The sequence below is a fragment of the Lampris incognitus genome, chromosome 8, assembly GCF_029633865.1.
Source record: "Lampris incognitus isolate fLamInc1 chromosome 8, fLamInc1.hap2, whole genome shotgun sequence".
Taxonomy (NCBI): Eukaryota; Metazoa; Chordata; class Actinopteri; order Lampriformes; family Lampridae; genus Lampris; species Lampris incognitus.
In genome coordinates, this window is record NC_079218.1 from 29,230,261 (window position 1) to 29,247,987 (window position 17,727).

A 17,727-nucleotide genomic window follows, 5' to 3' on the forward strand; every position below is an offset into this window, starting at 1 on the left:
CCCAAGGAATATTGAGGATTTTGATTGAAATGCTTGCGTAAACAGTGGTTGGAAAATACCAATGTGTGATATATGCTTAAAGGGTCCCAGATGTTTAGCTGTCAAAAAATAACTGGAACCATGAGCAAATTTGTGGTAGTTTCCACAAATCCTTAGTGTTTTCTATATCCAAATTGAAATTCAAATGCATTTCCTTGATATTGGATTGTGCATTTGCAGTTGTTGTACATAATGGGCATTATTTATTAAGCTTAAAATCTGTTAAACCTAAATACAAGTGAATGGTTTCCATTTCATGTACAGGGTTTACAGATTGTTAGGTCTCAGTTTTTAGGGCTGTTGAACTTGGGAAACTGTCAATGTAACCAGTTGCAGGCCAAATTTTATTTAAATATCCATTCAGTCTCAGCATTTTTGCAGGACAAATGAAAAGACTGAAACAAGCTTAACAGTTTTTAAGGGATGATAGAACATGTTCTTACAAATTGATGATCTGGGCTATAGCAATTGCAAAATAAACCCCAGAAAACACATCCTCAGTAGTGCCGCTCCACTAAGTACATCACTGTTGTTTCTTAACCACCTGTGATTACACACCTGCCAAAGCTCGATGATTGCCCAAATAGAGCTGTAGCTTTTTTCAGGATTGTCATGCTTGATAAAACGGATTTATTATTTATCCAATGGCTCAAATATTTCATCAAGTCAGTTTTATTTGTATAGCCTAATATCACAAATTACAAATTTGCCTCAAGGGGCTTTACAGAAACACAACATCCTGTCCTTCAAAAACCACATCCTAGGATGTAGGGTAGCACTCACCAATTGGCCAAAATAAATTGGTGAAAATGAGGCACCTTTTTCAAATTGATGAGTGCTACCCTACATCCTTGGATGTGGTTTTTGAAGTATATGTTTTTAGGGTTTAGCACCACAGCAGAGGTCACGGTAGACTTTCTCGTTGTCCGTCATGATGACAAACCGGGTCATAAAAATTCGGTCATCATCAATTATTACCCGTCATATTAATTTTAATTTTTTAATGAAATGTAGCCTATTTAATAGCATTTAATTTTAAAAAACAATCGACCACAATATATTTAATATGCAGAATAACGCTAATGTAGACAGAAGAACAAACTTAGATTATGCATTTATAAGAGAGAAAAAAGGAACAAACGAGACACCGACACTCTTTTCATGTCACCATATGAATGATTTGGGTTTTTTTTTTTTTTTTACAGTAAAGTCTAATTTATCTGAATCTCAGATTTAACAAGAAGAATGGGCAGAAAATGAATTTAAACAGCTTTAGTTAGTGATTTTCCCCTGCAGTGACAGCGGAAAAACAATAAACAATATGGGGACACTAATTAACACCGCCGCGGCTGTTGAGCATAAACAAGCAAATATGAACGATGCAATTTTACGGAATTCGACAATTAGGCCGACAGTTAAAATATGAACAAACAATTTAAAATAAATTAAATTACTTAGCTAGTTTAAATTACTTAGCTTGTTTAAAACAAGTTGGCAACGAGGAAGACAAGATGCAGAGCTAATTAATGATGCACAATCACCACCAAGGACAGTGGGGTTTACAACAGGTGGTCTGCGTGTGTTTATTGACAATGTTGCATGTGAATTTAATCGGTCAAATGACGGACAGCCTTTAGATTTTTCCGTCATTGTTAAAAAAAAATTGGTCAATGATGGACAATATTCGGTTAACGCGACCCCTGCACCACAGTAAGAGTTTATTTTTGGGAAGGTGCATCCAACTCCTCCATTACAACAACATGCTGTCCTTTTGTCCATTAGTCCATTTTTGACTAATGAAATCATGAAATGTTGTATAGATTGCATTCAGTAAATATTCACCCCACCTTGAACTTTTTCACATTTTGTTCCAGTTACACCTCCAAATTTTAATACGTTGAAGTAATTTATTGCGCTTAACATGCAGTACATTTATGACGCAAAAACATTAGTTTTTCAATTATGCGTTACATTTCTCATGTAAAAAAAAGTATTAATAGATTTGAGATGACGCATAGATACCAGCATTAATTTCAACATTAAAGTGGTTTCCTTAATTTCTTTAGTTTTGGTGGATTTGAAATCATCTGGTGGTCACGATGGTTCATTGTCATACAGCAAATCCCAGCATCTTATTGGAAATGATTGTGATGTGAACGTGCAGAAAGTGTCCACATGTGGGACACAATTTTCGATGGTCAGATTTTCATGTAACACCAGCAAGAAAATCCAGCAGTAACGTGGGTGTTTTGGAGAAAAGAGGGCTGCTCAACACTATTATCCCACACCGTAATATTGTGCGATATATCAAGCCATTTCAAACAATTAAACTTAATTAAACGTTGGATAATGTTTTGATACAGTATTTCCCGGACTACAAGTCGCACTGGAGTATAAGTATCACTCAGCGAAAAAATGCTTTGTTGCGAGGAAAAATATGTATTAGTTGCTTCGGTGTATTAGTCATATTTTTATGGTGGTACAGTATTTTCAATCGAGTCACAAGATTATGGAGTGCCATCTAGTGGCCTTACATGAAATGCAGTGTAGTTGTCTGACAACATTACATTGCATAAGTCGCTTTGTAAGTCAAAGGACCAGTCAGACGAGTAAAAAAAAAAAAAAAGGACGGCGATTTATAGTCTGGGAAATACGGTATGTATTTTATTGCCTATCGCTTGCTGTACCGTATTCGACGTGCAAGTTCCTTCTTCCTCTTCTCCTTTTGAAGCAGACTTGATACATTTCCTGTGCAGGCACCATTACATTGCTGTACCCTGCAACCACCAGTAATAAATAGCACATAGAGGAGTAATTACATAATGCTAATACATTGAATGACTGTTGCTATAAAAATGCCAGCTGGAAAAAGATATCAAATATTGGGTTTTTGATATTAGAAAGTAATGGATTACATCTTTAAGGACCAAAATTGTGTTTTTGAAGGTTTTCACCCATTTACGACAAATGTTGTATGCTTTACATTACCTCCAACAATTTTCCAAAGCATACCGTAACATTTTTTGAATGTGTTTTTTTCCTATCTTCTAGGCAGCCATTGGTTTTCATTCATTTCATTATAGTATGAAAACCATCTTGCACAGACTCGAGACTTGCTTGAGATGGATAATTCATCACAGTCAACATGTAGTCACCTTTATTTTTTTGTAAAAGTTGTGGGATAATGTAGTTGAAAGGACGGATTAATTTGAGAAGAGACATGTGTGTGAATGTTCTCATTCATCCAGGTCATAGTTATCCAAAGGAATTGAATCAAGTGCAACTGAACTTGGTTATATATCCGTGAAGACGTTTCGCCTCTCATCCAAGAGGCTTCATCAGTTCGTGCTTCTCTGACTAGACCAAGCTAGTCTGACTGGCTGGTGATGAAACTCAGATATGTAGCCACTTTGGAATCGTTATCAGAGCTATTGATGTCAATGGCTCTTTTGTGTTCTGATGTTTAGCAACGACAGTCGTTATCAGAGCTATTGATGTCAATGGCTGTTTTGTGTTCTGATGTTAAGCAACGACAGTCGTTATCAGAGCTATTGATGTCAATGGCTGTTTTGTGTTCTGATGTTTAGCAACAACAGTCGTTGGAGGTGTTAGTTTCGACTTCGTTAGTGCTCCATTCAGTGGTCATGAGTCGCTGGAGCCGTTAATGACTGACTGTTGTTCTTGGAGGCTAACCTTTTGAGTCTCCTGGGTAGAGATGAAAGGACGGCATTGTAAGTGGGAGATAGGTGGTGTCGCAGACCTCCTCCTCTGTTGAGCGATGGTTTTTTTTGATGAAGCCTCTTTGATGAGAGGCGAAACGTCTTCACTGATATATAACCAAGTCCAGTTGCACTTGATTCAATTCCTTTGGATTAATTTGAGAAGTTTGCCGGGATGGTGGACACTTTGAAAAACTCAATTTAAATTAGTTTTAATTTGACTTTGCAAAAAAAAAAAGCAAAATACTAAATGGGGGATGAATTCTTCCTGAAGCCATGGTGCAATTGTTCTTAAGCCTGTTTCCCCCATTATTCTATGGATTTCCTGTAGTCTTTAGGGTAGCAATGCATTACATGATGGTAAATGCTACCTATGTCTCGGTATTTTAGGAGGATTAATGTCTTTTTATATTTGTCTGTATATATAACTGTCCTTACAGCACCACATCACCTACAATTCAGTTACGCGATCCAAGAGCAGAGAGAGGGAGATGGACAAGAAAGACTCAGAGAACGCACAGGGGAGAGCCAAAGAGAAGAAGGAAGAGAAGGACCGGAAAGACAGAAAGAGAGTGAGTGAGATGCCTGGCTCTTCAAATAACAGACTAATCCTCATTACCTGTGTTAACACTTGATTGTCATAATAGTTTTGTGTGAAGGGATCCAAGTAAAACACAAAATTAGCTATGTCCACATCCAGACTTGAGTAGGACAGACGCTAGATAAGGAATACAATGAAGACAAAGAAATGATGATATAATCTGCGCCCTGGAGCATAAGCTCCCTTGTTTATTAGAAAGCAACAAAGACTGTTGCCTGACAAAGAGCAACGCCGAATGCTCTTCTTCGGGTGAACAGATCATTTTATAATTTCTTAGTTATTCTACTAAGCCATATTCTTGCTGAGATTTCACTTGCATAGTACAAACACTCATGTTTATTCATGTCATGGCCTCATTTGAGGCTAAATTTTTAGTCTATAAGATAATGAGGCTCACTTCAGCTAACTTGCCACTGCAGCTTTGGGTGACTATTGTGTTCCCATTGTGGTTAGTTTTCTGAAGGAAATGCATCTTAAAGCTAATTACAAATGGGATACCTCATGAAGATATGAAGGGATACATTTCATTCTTACCTCTTTTCATTTGCAATGAATTACCGTCATTGTAGTTTTCCATGCTTCTTCAGTGCCTGGTAACTTTGAGTTTTCATCTTGTTTTGTTTTTTTCTAAAACTACATCCACAGAAACATTTGGTTTCCATGCCAGCTTAGTCCAGCTCGGCATTGAAAGTAACACAAAACACTTGGGGCATCCAGGTAGCGTGTTTGCGGGTGGGAAGCCGGATGTGGGTATGTGGCCTGGTCGCTGCACTAGCGCCTCCTCTGGTTGGATGGGACGCCTGTTCAGGGAGGAGGGGTAACTGGGGGGAATAGCGTGATCCTCCCACGTGCTACGTCCCCCTGGTGAAACTCCTCACTGTCAGGTGAAAAGCGGCTGGCAACTCCACATGTATCGGCGGAGACATGGTAGTCTGCAGCCCTCTCCGGATCAGCAGAGGGGGTGGAGCAGTCACCGAGACAGCTTGGAAAATAGGGTAATTGGCCAAGTACAATGGGGGAGAAAAAGGGGGGAAAATCCAAAAAAAGAAAGTAACACAAACTTTACTCAGGCAACAAATAAGTTTCATCTTAGTGGGCAGCCCTATGAGCAAACTGTGTATATTAAAGAGATACTTGCATCAAAATCCGACTTTTCCTGTTGTTAATGGATGTAAGGAGTGTGGATGTGATCAATGAGACAAATGGTAGCCCTAAAATCACATTTATTGCCATACGAGGGATATCGGCGGTCGAGTAACTGATTTCCGGTTGGCGAAAATGTGGTAACTTGCCGCGTCACAAATTCATTAGCATATAGAGGGCGTGTCCATAGTGGGACGCTATAAAAGCAGAGACGCACCCTTTTGGCTCAAAGGAATACAGCTGTATTGGCTGAGCAACATATTCGTGAGGCGAGTAGTCAACTTCCACCGAGAAAGAGGAATCGTCTTCCACTTCCACATCCTCAACCTCAAAGCTGCTGTCGATGGTCTCGTTGCTTGCTTTTTTTTTCTTTCTTTTTTTTTGTAAAGTGACGACAGAGCAGGGAGGGGGTTGTCACCAGTGAATTTCTCGTTTTTCTGTGGCAGACGGTTTAGCCCCAGTGTTTAGCCCACCCAGCCACACCCACACAACCGCCCTGAATTTCAGTAGGCAATAGCTATGAAATCATAAACCCACATCTACCTTTCGGTTGTAATTCAAACCACCCGTGTTAAAAATGTGCTCAGAAACGGCATCAAAGTATCTTTATAAGAGTGGATTTATCGTCCAAAAAAAAAAAATCACATTTGTGACATATAAACTATGTTGTCGCAGTATCAAAAACATAAGCTTGTTTTTGTAGCCATGATCAATATCTGGTATGAGGTATTTTGCTTGTGCTAATTCATGATTTTTGGAATTATTATTCTTACGTTATGAATACTTGCTTAAGCCCAAGTACTAATGACCCAATTATAAGTTCTAAACCAGTACTAATAATCAGTTAGCCTGACTATAGGTTAATGCAAGGTGCTAATTTGAGACATTTATCATACCATAAATTTGTGTTGCCTTCTGTGATTCTAGGACCATACTGTTAGTGAGCGGGAGAGCCAAGACTCCAAACGTAGAAAGGATGAAAATGGAACTAGTAAGTTCTCTTCAACACAGCTCACTCAGTTAATCAGTCTTGTGATCTCAGCAAGTATTATGCAAAGGCACTTGTTTAAAATGAATGTTATCTGCTCTTGCAGATTCTTCTAAAACTAGCAAGAGCACTAGTCCTTCTGACTCACCGCTTTCTGCTGAAAAAGAGAAGAGCAAACGATCCAAATCCTCCAGCAAAGAGAAGGTCGAGTCTGTAAAACCTGAAAGAACCTCCTCTGGAGGCAAAAAGGTGAGTTTAAGCTTCCAATGTATGCTATTCAAATATATTCACATGCCCACACATCTCTATTGTATTGGTTCTTTTGTTAATATTGGCCATCCATCCATCCATTATCCAAAACGTTTATCCTGCTGTTTATCCTCTGCTATTAGGCTGGAGCCTAATACTGGCCATGTGTACATAAAAAGGTTTTATTACTGGCATCTGTTGAAGTAATTGTAAGTGTCATAATAATGACTTGCTCTTCCAAAAATATGTTGTTGTAATGCTGTCTTACAGGTAGAGTGTATCAAGGAAAGAGGCATGCATCTTCATTGTTTCTGGTCTCACTGAATCTTTCCCTGCCAATAACAGTTATAATTTACATATACTTTTCCCCTCCATGTGTTGCAGGAGTCCAGGCACGATAAAGAGAAATCAGACAAGAAAGAGAAGAGGGATAGCACCAGTGGAAAGGAAGAGAAAAAACAATATCCTTAAATGCACCAAAAGATCAAAATCATCGGCACTTTATGGTGTTTACAATGAATATTTTAATATGCGAACCCTAAAGTGGGGTAAAAAGCCTATTTTAACTTACACCCAACCTGTGGTTTAGCTGCTTTTATTAATGAGATAATTTACCTAGACTTACACACTCACATCTGGGAGAAGCCCAGGACAAATGTAGTCTTGCACTCTAAACCACATTTCAAATTTGGAGATAAGGTGCCTTGCGCAAAAGCATTCACAATGTCATTTCGCTAGTGTTCCCATACTTTGTATTTAATACTGGTGGCCTACTGGGCCATGGATATGTCCTGTCACACCAAACATCACTAAGTAGATAACTAAAAAAAATCACTAAGTACAATAATAATAATATGATTGCTAGATTTTGTTAAGTTTGTTCATTGTTTGTACAAAAGAAAGAAAATAATGACTTGTAAAAGGACACATGGAGCCTTTATACTTTTGATGTTCATCAGTGTCCTGTAGGAATCTAGTTTAAGGTCAGACATGGCTTTCATCTGTTTGTCTATTAAAAAGTGAAAAGGAAAATTGCTTCCTTTTTTTCTTTGTATCCAGTGTATGCAGTAAACACTCAAATCTTTTAGGTGCCCAGTCATAAGGGGCACAATATTGCATTAAGAAGCAAGTCAGGCTTGTTTGTAAACAGAGTTGGTCTAACCTCAGACCTGTGTCCATAAGTTATTTTCTCTTTTTTCACAGTGTTTAACCATGTGTCGCCATAGGGCCACAGCAGACCACCACAACTCACAAGTCACATCGCATTTGCACTGATAGAATTATGTAACTTTTGGATTTACATTTTATCTAGTGATGCATTCTCATCAATTGTGTCTTTATCTTAGATCGGATCACGTCCGCGCCGTCAAATGTTAGGCCACCATAAAATAAACCGTACCCACCAATTGACAGCTTAAAGTAAGAAGAATAAAAACATTTCTCAAGTCTAAGTCGTGTGATATTGAATCGAATCTCTTACTTTATTTAAATGTTTGTTTTAAACGTTTTTGGAACAATAACTCCAGACACCTCAGCAGCCCAGTGCTACTCAAGTGTGTGGAGTTTTTTACACGAGCGGATCCACTCGACAAAGCTCAGTTGTAGACCAGAGTCAGTAATTCAGGATGAGTTTTTGAAAAACTTTTTTTCATTGTTGTCCTTAACAGTACCACTCATAAATCATCCGACAAGCACAGATAATGTGCACTAACACAGTGAAGGGTGAGGCACAATCATCTTGGTGAAAAATTCTCCAACCAGCATTGGGTACAGTATTTTGAAATTCTTTTCTCTCCTTCCATCACGGACTGCAAACAGAACTGAAGAAGCTGTGCGTTTTATCCACAAGATGACTTTGACCCTGTCTTTACCACGTTGTTCACTTGTATGCTAATTTTTGCCTGTTTTTTCAGTATACTGCCCGCAAGTGATGTTATTTGTAGTATATCAATTTTCAGAGCTCTCCTTTTTTTTCTTCTTTTTTTTTATGTATTTCAGTAAAACAACTGAAATAGTTTTTTATTCGTTTTATTTTTACTATTCAATATGGGCACAATGTGCTGTTTGAATCACGAAATGCTCAAATCAAAGTGGTTACTGTAATGAATGATCTGTTGGTAGCATGGGGTTATGCATTAAATAATCCCGTTCTTGGAAAACTTTCTTTTTTTTCTTTTTTTTTTTTTCTGCACCATCAGGCTTTGCTTCTGCTTGTTTTATTAGAGTTAACATGCCCTTACCTCATATCCTTTAGAGATATCTGTGTATTTATTTCTCTTTTTACTTTTAATCTGAGCAAGAATTTAGGCATAGGTGAGTGAAATGATACAAAGGACCAGTTTGTATATTATGTGTACAAAAAATAAAGAGGGTTACAGAAAGTCATGTCATGTTTTTTTCCCCTCTTTTTTCTTTTTTTTGCTTTTCTTGGATGTACGTAACAATGTCCTTTTGTGACTTTGTGTTATCAGGTTTTTACATAATTTATAAAATGTCAATTCACTCTTGATGCAAATATAGAGTTGTAAAAACAAAATCAATAAGAAAAAAAAAACAACTGAAAACTGTACTCCAAATACAAGTGTTTTGAAATAACTTTTTGGAGTTTTTAATCTGCTGTACTCAACGAGTGTATGCTTTTTTTTAACCAATAAATGATAGTTTTCTTAGAGTGTCACTTTGATCTTGTCTCTACCTGATCTCACTTGGTCCTCTTCTTTCATTCTGAGCAGTTATTGGAGGTCCACGCCCCACCGTAGACGTACAAACAGACGTACCAACTGACGTTGGACGTAGAAGGCGTTGGTTCAGGCTGCTGTCAAATGGGTACCTTAGATGTGAATGTAAATGTACAGGACTTGAAAAATCACACGCTCTACTTTGGATTATCTACATTGATACTTGGTGTACTTCAATCAATGTAATATTGACCTGACAAATGTGAAGTGCATTTCGGGGACAATTTCAGATTTCACCGTTTTGTGACCGTACCTTATTTGTCACTAATCTATCTCGGGTAATACAGTAAACTGACTTTCATATATTGAGGTCCACCGACCGCCAAGGTTACTTGAAGCGACTCAGGAGGATCCTCAGTAAGACCGCTGGCCCTCGTTTATGAAATGTCCTTCCACATAAATTAATTTTGTACACACTCTTGGAGTATTTTAGCTCTCCAGTTTGTCTCAGAGAAGATGTCAGCCTGGGTAACCCCTGAATTTAGACACCAACATGGCTAACACTGATGTCTTTACTAGTCGTGTGTGTGTGTGGGGGGGTGCTCCTGTCTGTAGGACAAACTTGAAGGTTACAAAATTCAAAGTGTGTGTAAGAACAAATTTGCGAGCTCCATTAACCTTATAAACTGATCCCTATAAACTGATCAGAGATTGACTGAAATGTGTTTGGACAGCTGATTAATTCAACATAAATAATCCTGTGTTGGTGTCGGGGGGGCTGAATTCCTGCTGCAAGGTGTTCACTAACGTTAAACTGGATGTTTTCTGAGGCGTTAATCTAAATGAATAAATAGATAAACACACCACAAGGTCAATACAAACCTGCTTTTATTTAGGAAATGTAATAAAATTCTTTGTACATGACCTCTCTGCAGAGGTTAGTTATTCCCAAACATGCAACTCTCATTGTTGAGGTGCAGTTACAATTGAATTGGGAGAAAAGAGGGAAAAAAAAGACAGGATTGAATGTGATTGTAGGCTTACCTAACGAGGGTCCATTTTAGGTTGCAGTAGGGTAAAGCTATCACCAAATTCACATGCATTTTATTTAGGGGAAATAGACTTGGATGTATGCGCATCTTATCTGCAGCATTTCTGTCTTTGTCCTTCACACAAACAGACACAAGCTGTTTCATTCTGGGCCCCCCCCCCTTTTTTTTTTTTGGTCAATTTACAATTCATCTTCTGTGTGTACCTAGACACAGAAAGTTGTACTGCGTCCAAATATGGTGTGTTTACATTTATAATTTTTTTTGAGAGTTTGACGACTGCAGATGTTGCATTTAAATAAGAACAGCCGCTATAGGTTTGTCATCCACGGCTGTAAAATCACTTAAACTCGATATAACTCGTAAAATGAACCACTCCACTATTTGCTGAAGCAATTCTCTGAGGGATTGTTTTTTTTCCCTAACATTTCAACAATATGGCACCAAGTGTTTTAAAAGCTGTCCTCATCTCAATAAAAATGGTTCTTGGTTCAAAATGTTGGCAGTCATGACGTGATCTCAGTATGGTAGAGGTCAACCAAAGCATCTAACTGAATACAAAGACATTTGCATGATGGCGACTTCAAAATTGACGACGGCACCTAAGCAATTCGGTTTTACCACAGATCTCCAGTTATCCACATTGTCTGAATAAAAAAAATGAGTAAAATATTGTTCCCTTTAAATGATCTTATCTTATTGATCGGTGCTTGTCCTAAACATGACACTGAAAATAGTCCCGTCATAAAATAAGTCGATGACTTTGATCACACTTAAATATAGCTTAACACCTATCCAACTTAATATTTCACCACGAAACATATGTCTAAATGTGTCAGATAACTTATTAAGTACTCCAGGATGAGTTGACTGCAAAACCATGGCTTGCTTCTTTTAAAATGAAAATAAAACTTCCTCACATAATTTACAACAGCTGATCTAACGCTCATTCGGAAACAATGGTGTACCACAGTCTCCCCCCACCCCCAACACTTTTTTTTTCAAGTAAATTAAATCTGAATTGCATTGCCATGACGCTAAATGCTCCATAAGGCACTACAAGAGGCATGTCCCATAATTATCAGAAGCACAAGTCCTATTGTGTCCTAGCTCTCGATAATGGTGGCAGGCGTGGTGTCCCAGGATAAGCAGTAGGTGACAGTGGGTTGGGATCCGAGCTGATCACCACGTCTCTTGCCTGCAGGATGCCGGCTCCAGTGTGTGGTGTGCACACACAGAGAGGCTGTCTGTCTTCATCCTGACGTACCAGTGGGAGGTCTTGTAGATCTGTTCATTCAGAATCAGAACCATGTTCATTGGCCATGTAGGTTTGCACAAACATGGAATTTGACTCCAGTGTCGTGGCTCTCTCAGTGTACTTAACATAGAATAACATCACTACAACACAGCCATCTTCATATATATATATATATATATATATATATATATATATATACACACACACACACACATATACACACACGTATATATACACACACAAGGATTGACTTATACAGGCAAAATAAGGTGATAAAGTGCAATGGTGCAGAGAATATATCAGAGATGCTGAATGATGATGATCCCACAAACACATGCAGAGAATAAGGATTAGAAATGTGCCTTTTTTTTTTTAACGAGTTGAACTGTTTTTGGCTGAAAAACAACAAAAACATGTTTATTACTGCATCTATCGAGATTTCATTACGTGAAAACCACCATGAACTTGTGATCTCATTTTGTATTTCAGGTGACATGGGGAGAAAACATGCATTCAAGTGGTTGCCAGCAACCGGAGGGTGGAACAAAATATTTAAAAAGGACGTACCCCCCTAAATTTTAACGCTCTCTGTCCCGTACACGTTGTAGCCTTCCCGATACGTGGCAAAGTTCTGGGTGTTTGCTGGAGGAGCCGGTTTAAAGTTTTGGGCATTCTTTGCGAGTTTCAGTCTCTTGGTCTCTTGCCGTGACTTGTAGCAGAATTCAATGAGAGCCACAGTCATAGCCAGCCCCAGCCCCCCAACTAGAATATAGAAGACCCCAGCCACATTGCTCAGGCTTAGTGCACTTGTCTTGTCCTGGGGGAAGTAAAGAACAAAGTTAAGCTTTTCTTTTTTTTTCCATTGATAGTTTGAGACTGACTTAAAAAAAAGAGAAAAAAAAGCTCCACACCAAAAAGAAACCCTACACTCAAATCCAGCTCTAGTGGACAACCACGCTTTAGTGATTAACTTTACATTGGAGTAACACCCATGTGTGTCTAGTACACGAGCCAGCAAAGGCCTGGGACACTGTTGGATAAAAGCTGAGGTGTACTCAGGTTGGTTCGTTAAGTGATTGGTAATTAGCACTTAATGTGACAACTGGCGTCTCAGCTGGAGGGAAAGGGCCAAGTCTAACAGCTGGAGCGGTGAATGTAGAGAGAAAGGCTCTATCGTCCCCGTTGGAAAGGTCTCTTTGTGAGACCACCTCTAAAGGAAGGCGGTCATTGTTGTACAGGTCTAAACAGTAAGCCCTATCCATATATATATATATATATATATTCACCAGGATAGTGTCTCAACTTCAATCTTCAACATGCTGCATCTAGCAGTCTCAGAGTAGCGAGCTGTGGAGGGCGAACTGAACCATTTTACTGCTATTACAAGCCAAACACTAGCATTGAAATTCATTTATGAGAGTTTTGCCATTTGCATTTGAAGCCTGTCCATCAATATGTTGAACTCCATACAGGACCATAAACGGTGGTTCCCTGCCCTTGCCTGGCCATTTCCAGCCGATCATTAATTTCTACGAAATGATCAAATGAGCAGTAAATGATCCTGATAGTGACATCCTGCCGTTCAAACGTGACCATCAAACAGCACTTGGCCGCAGTATGGCCAGATGCTCTTCAAAGCTCAGTTTGGAGTTGGTCAACGTAAGGATGCTCGTTGGAGTCTTAGACACTCAATTCAAAAACAAATGAGCGACAACACCAACAAACTAAATTTCAACAGAGGTTTGGTCAACAGAATAGCAGTATAATGGTTACAATTCTGTGATTCAACTTGTCATGATTCTACTTTATGGAGATAAAAAAAATAATTTGGCATGCTGGACCTCTTCTATAAGGTAGAATGGCAAACTGGCAAGACAGTGATAAAATCTTTGTTTGATATGTCATAAATTGTGATCCAAGTGGAAATAATTTAGTCTATGTGCAAGAGAGGTGAAGCAATTGTGCTCTATGCTTTCCTCACGTCTGTAAATGTCAGTCTAGCAAGTACAGCAGAAATGCGGCATCATTCAGTACGTGTGTGACAGAGGGTGTGCTTTAGATGTATGCATGTGAACAGTTTAAGTGAAAATGCATTTTGCAATCAGTGTAAAAAGACCTGCAGCAACTGACCTTACTTCCAGAGTCCTTGGTTCCACATTCACCCTTATCGTACCACCATTTGTTTTTCAGCTTGTCTAAGATGCCTTGTTCACTGAGTTTCAATACGGCAAGGTTTACAGGAGTTCTTCACGTGGGAAATAACATAAATAACATTTTATTATGTTATTTTATGTTATTCAACTTTTTATACTACTTTACACTGTACAAAGCGATAGAGTAGGGTTCTGGCCAAGACATCACAGATAGCAGGCAAAAAATATATATATATATATAAAAAAAAACTAGCTGTGACCTTTCATGAACCGTGTCTACTCTATGTAATGCCAGACCCTACATCTATCGCTTTGAGTAATCGGCACACACTGATCAATATATAGGAAAAAGGAAAAAGATTTTCAACTTGCAGAATAAGAAGCTGCTGCATAGCCTTCCACAATTAAAACAGGTGCAATAATGGCCACAGGCACATTTTTTTCTTTGCTATGGGCAGCTTTTTAACTGTTTAGCAAGGTGGATCTACTGTAACAGGAACCCTTTATTGACTAACAAACAAAAAATATGTATATCTCTATAAATATAGCAGTCCAATTCGGCTGTAGTTGGGGTAGCTAATGTCTCACAAAATCACCCCTTCAGTATATATATGCCACCACAGGGGCATCATCCCATGATGATTTCTGCACAAAGGCAATTTTTTTAACTCATACAAATCAAGAAAGCAAAAATAAAAAAGTAGCTTCATATCCTATTCCCAAACACGACGGATTGACTACAGTCGTGGAGTCAGTATGAATGTCAATCTGGCTATCTGCAGTAAAGGAAATCAGGATTTTCACATCTGCATGCTGCTCTGCATCAGTCTATTCAATGGAGGATGAATCATCTTAATCATCAGCAGCCACACGATGATGTCGGATGGAGTCTCCCAACACATCCAAATCCTCGATCAAGAAAGCAATTGTCTTTTCTTTCTTTTTGCTTTCTTTTCTTTTCTTTTTTTTTACATTTTTTTTCGGAGGGGGGGTGTTGTTTTGCAAGACATTACGCTCAACCAACTTGACTGCTAATTTCCAGGCTTATTTTCTTTCAGAAAAACATCAGAGTTTGTAATCTAACATCCACAATATATTGTATTCACCACTGTGTTCTTTGTACGCCTAATGAAGTACAACATCATATTTTTTTGGAGACTTCATATGGCAAAACTAAAAAGATGTCAGAAGAAGGACAAAGTTATGCAAAGTTAAATTCCACTCCCCCACCCCCCTCAGAAAAGAGTAATATTCAGTGCAAATTCGGGGCATCGCCAACCCCCCCCCCCCCAAAAAAACCCCCAAACAAACAAACTAGCTTTGGAAGCCAAGTGCATCTTTACTGTAGGCTAAATTATTGCTATGCTACAGCTACTTGCTCATTAGAGGGCAGTTCAACTTAATGTACCATGTTCAAAGTTATTTGACGATCTCAAATTCTAAGATGTTTAATATTTTCGTACTTTTCATGTTATATTGGTATTTGGATAAAGTATACGGACGAGGTTTAATTTTTTTTTCTTCTTTCATTCATTTGGGATGAACAGAATGTACAAGTGTGCCCCGAGTATTTAGCTGGGTAAAAATCTTGATGAAACAAGTCTTTGATGCTTGGGGACAAATCCATTTCCTAGTGTGTTGTGAAATGTAGACACACCAAACAAAAGTTTGTTATCTTATTTTCATGTGCACTTCCAGCAAATGGGACAACTTCATTGCATTTTTACACATCTCTGTGAGACTCCTGAGAAGACTAGGGTCCGTTGTGAATCGCTCCCATGAGCTACAAAAGATAAACGGATGCGAACAGGCATTTACCGATGTGTCCTTGAGCAAGACACTGAGTCCCTATTTACTCTAAGGCAACCTCTGACTCACACAAATCTCTTCCCCAATGAATTTCCCTGTGGAACCTACAGGAGAGTTAAGGATTATTGATGTACAGTCAGGAATAACAGGTAAACTTACTTCAACACATACAGGGCAGGATCAGCCTGCACAAACATGCAAAATAAACTTTTAAATAGTTTTTGTGTGGCATTTCAACAAAAAAAGGGAGAAAAATCATTGTGAGTGTGAAACTATTCAGCTCTCTGTGGTGAAATTCAGGGGGCTGTATATAATACAAAATCCCCCCCTAAAACAATAATATAAATGTGGCCAAAATGTCCAATGTCCAAAAAATACATACATACTGCTGACTAGACATTCTGTCTGGACCTATTGTGCATGCTCATACACTATCAACGGATCACTTTATATTCCCAGCACACATTATTATATTTAGATCACACAATGGTAACATGCATTGAGAATGATTCTTTAAGTTTATCGTGCCTGTCATTGCTCTGCTGTTTACAATTATGGATATGGATCGGGCCAGTGCCCCAGGGCCTTGGACTGCCAGGGTGCCTCCAAGCGTCAGATCGCGCACAGTGTGTGGCCCAAGACTTCTGAAGGAAGTTGAACACCAGGGCCCTCAATGCGCACAGCGCAAGCTGACCACTAGGCTCCTGGGTGCTTATAGCAAGAGCTAACCACTAGGGCCCCACAGACCCCTCAGTGCCCACAATATAAGGGCCCCTGGGCCCCTTGGTGTTTAAAATATGAGCTCACCACTAGGCCCCCCCCAGACCCCTCAGTGCTTACAATGTGAGAGCCCACAGACCCCTTGGTGTTTAAAACGTAAGCTAACCACTAGAGCCCCTCAGTGCGTACAGTGTAAGGGCCCCAGGGCCCCTTGGCATTTAAAGTGTGAGCTGACCACTAGGGCCCCTAGGTCCCTGGGTCTTAAAGCATGGTCTGACCACTAGGGCCCCTTGACACATACAGTGTGAGGGTCCCTGGGCCCCTCCGCGCTTAAAGCATGAACTAACCACTAGGGCCACCGGGCCCCTCCACACTTACAGTGTGAGGCCCCTTGGTGCTTTAAGTGTGAGCTGACCACTAGGGCCCCCGGTCCACTGGGTACTTACAGTGTTAGTTGACCACTAGGGCTCCCAGGCCCCTTGGTGCATACATCGAGCATAACACCTGGGCCCCTAAAATGAGAGCCTCTCAGAGAGTACAATGCTTCAGTACAACTGAGCCACTGGTTAGCACGCTACAATATGCTGTGGCATGATACAACAATCACCAAAACGCCAGTTCATTTTGCATAACATGGCAGTCTGAAGGGTGTCGTACTATGGCAAGCCATTCGTAATTTGACTTACCATAACTAGCTATCCCTTTATTTTAGCTTGCTGCCCATTTTGAAAAGCTAGCCATTTTGATAACATTTATATATCTTTCTTACCTGTAATCATAAATATTACAATATATTTCCCACATGCATGCCTGGAAGAATCTTGTAATAGGATTTCAGATACCCCTAAAGTGGACCATACCATTTCTTAACCTTGACATTAGTTGAACGTCTCATCTGCCTGCCTCTCTCCCATCATTGCAGTGGCTCGCGTCCTCATTAGTATGCATCACACAAATCAATGGAGACACTGTAGCTAGCTATCTAGCTAGTTTAACACACTTTATTTCTTGCCTTCAGAGTATCTGAATTAGATTGTGTCAAGTGTCTACGGATGAACACTAACGTTAAATAGTTTCTAACTTTTGCCTTGTTAAAGTTTAGCTAACTAACTAACTAGCTAGCTATCTTTGACCCTACTCCATTTGTGACATCCTGGGTGAAAGCTGGCCATCATCTTTCAACATCATAGGTGTCAGGGAGGAAAGCTCAGGAGAATCAACCCGAACCTCTGTGGTCATTTTTTTAAGGTAAGATTGACTTGATAGAATCTTTTGCATTAGGCTACTCTGAAGACTGAAACATTAAACTAGCTACTACTTA

The 17,727-nt window shown here is 39.3% G+C and overlaps 2 protein-coding genes across 4 annotated transcripts in view; one reads left to right on the forward strand and one right to left on the reverse strand.

Moving 5' to 3' along the window:
• thoc2 (THO complex 2) overlaps nucleotides 1-9,410 on the forward strand; it is a 57,428-nt gene extending 48,018 nt beyond the window's left edge. The window contains exons 34-38 of one of the 3 annotated variants that reach the window (XM_056285377.1): nucleotides 4,199-4,330; nucleotides 6,430-6,493; nucleotides 6,597-6,739; nucleotides 7,124-7,200; nucleotides 8,413-9,410. In XM_056285377.1, coding sequence (XP_056141352.1) covers nucleotides 4,199-4,330; nucleotides 6,430-6,493; nucleotides 6,597-6,739; nucleotides 7,124-7,200; nucleotides 8,413-8,440 — 444 coding nt within the window. In that variant the 3' untranslated portion in view covers nucleotides 8,441-9,410. Of the gene's footprint in view, nucleotides 1-4,198; nucleotides 4,331-6,429; nucleotides 6,494-6,596; nucleotides 6,740-7,123; nucleotides 7,908-8,412 lie in introns of those variants that run through there. The other 2 variants (XM_056285379.1, XR_008810626.1) reach the window with 2 other exon arrangements.
• Nucleotides 9,411-10,305: 895 nt separating this feature from the next.
• LOC130117212 (glutamate receptor 3-like) overlaps nucleotides 10,306-17,727 on the reverse strand; it is a 119,521-nt gene continuing 112,099 nt past the window's right edge. Inside the window, exons 15-16 of the mRNA XM_056285386.1 lie at nucleotides 12,292-12,541; nucleotides 10,306-11,753 (exon numbers count right to left, since the gene is read on the reverse strand). Coding sequence (XP_056141361.1) covers nucleotides 12,296-12,541 — 246 coding nt within the window. The 3' untranslated portion in view covers nucleotides 10,306-11,753; nucleotides 12,292-12,295. The remainder of the gene's footprint in view (nucleotides 11,754-12,291; nucleotides 12,542-17,727) is intronic.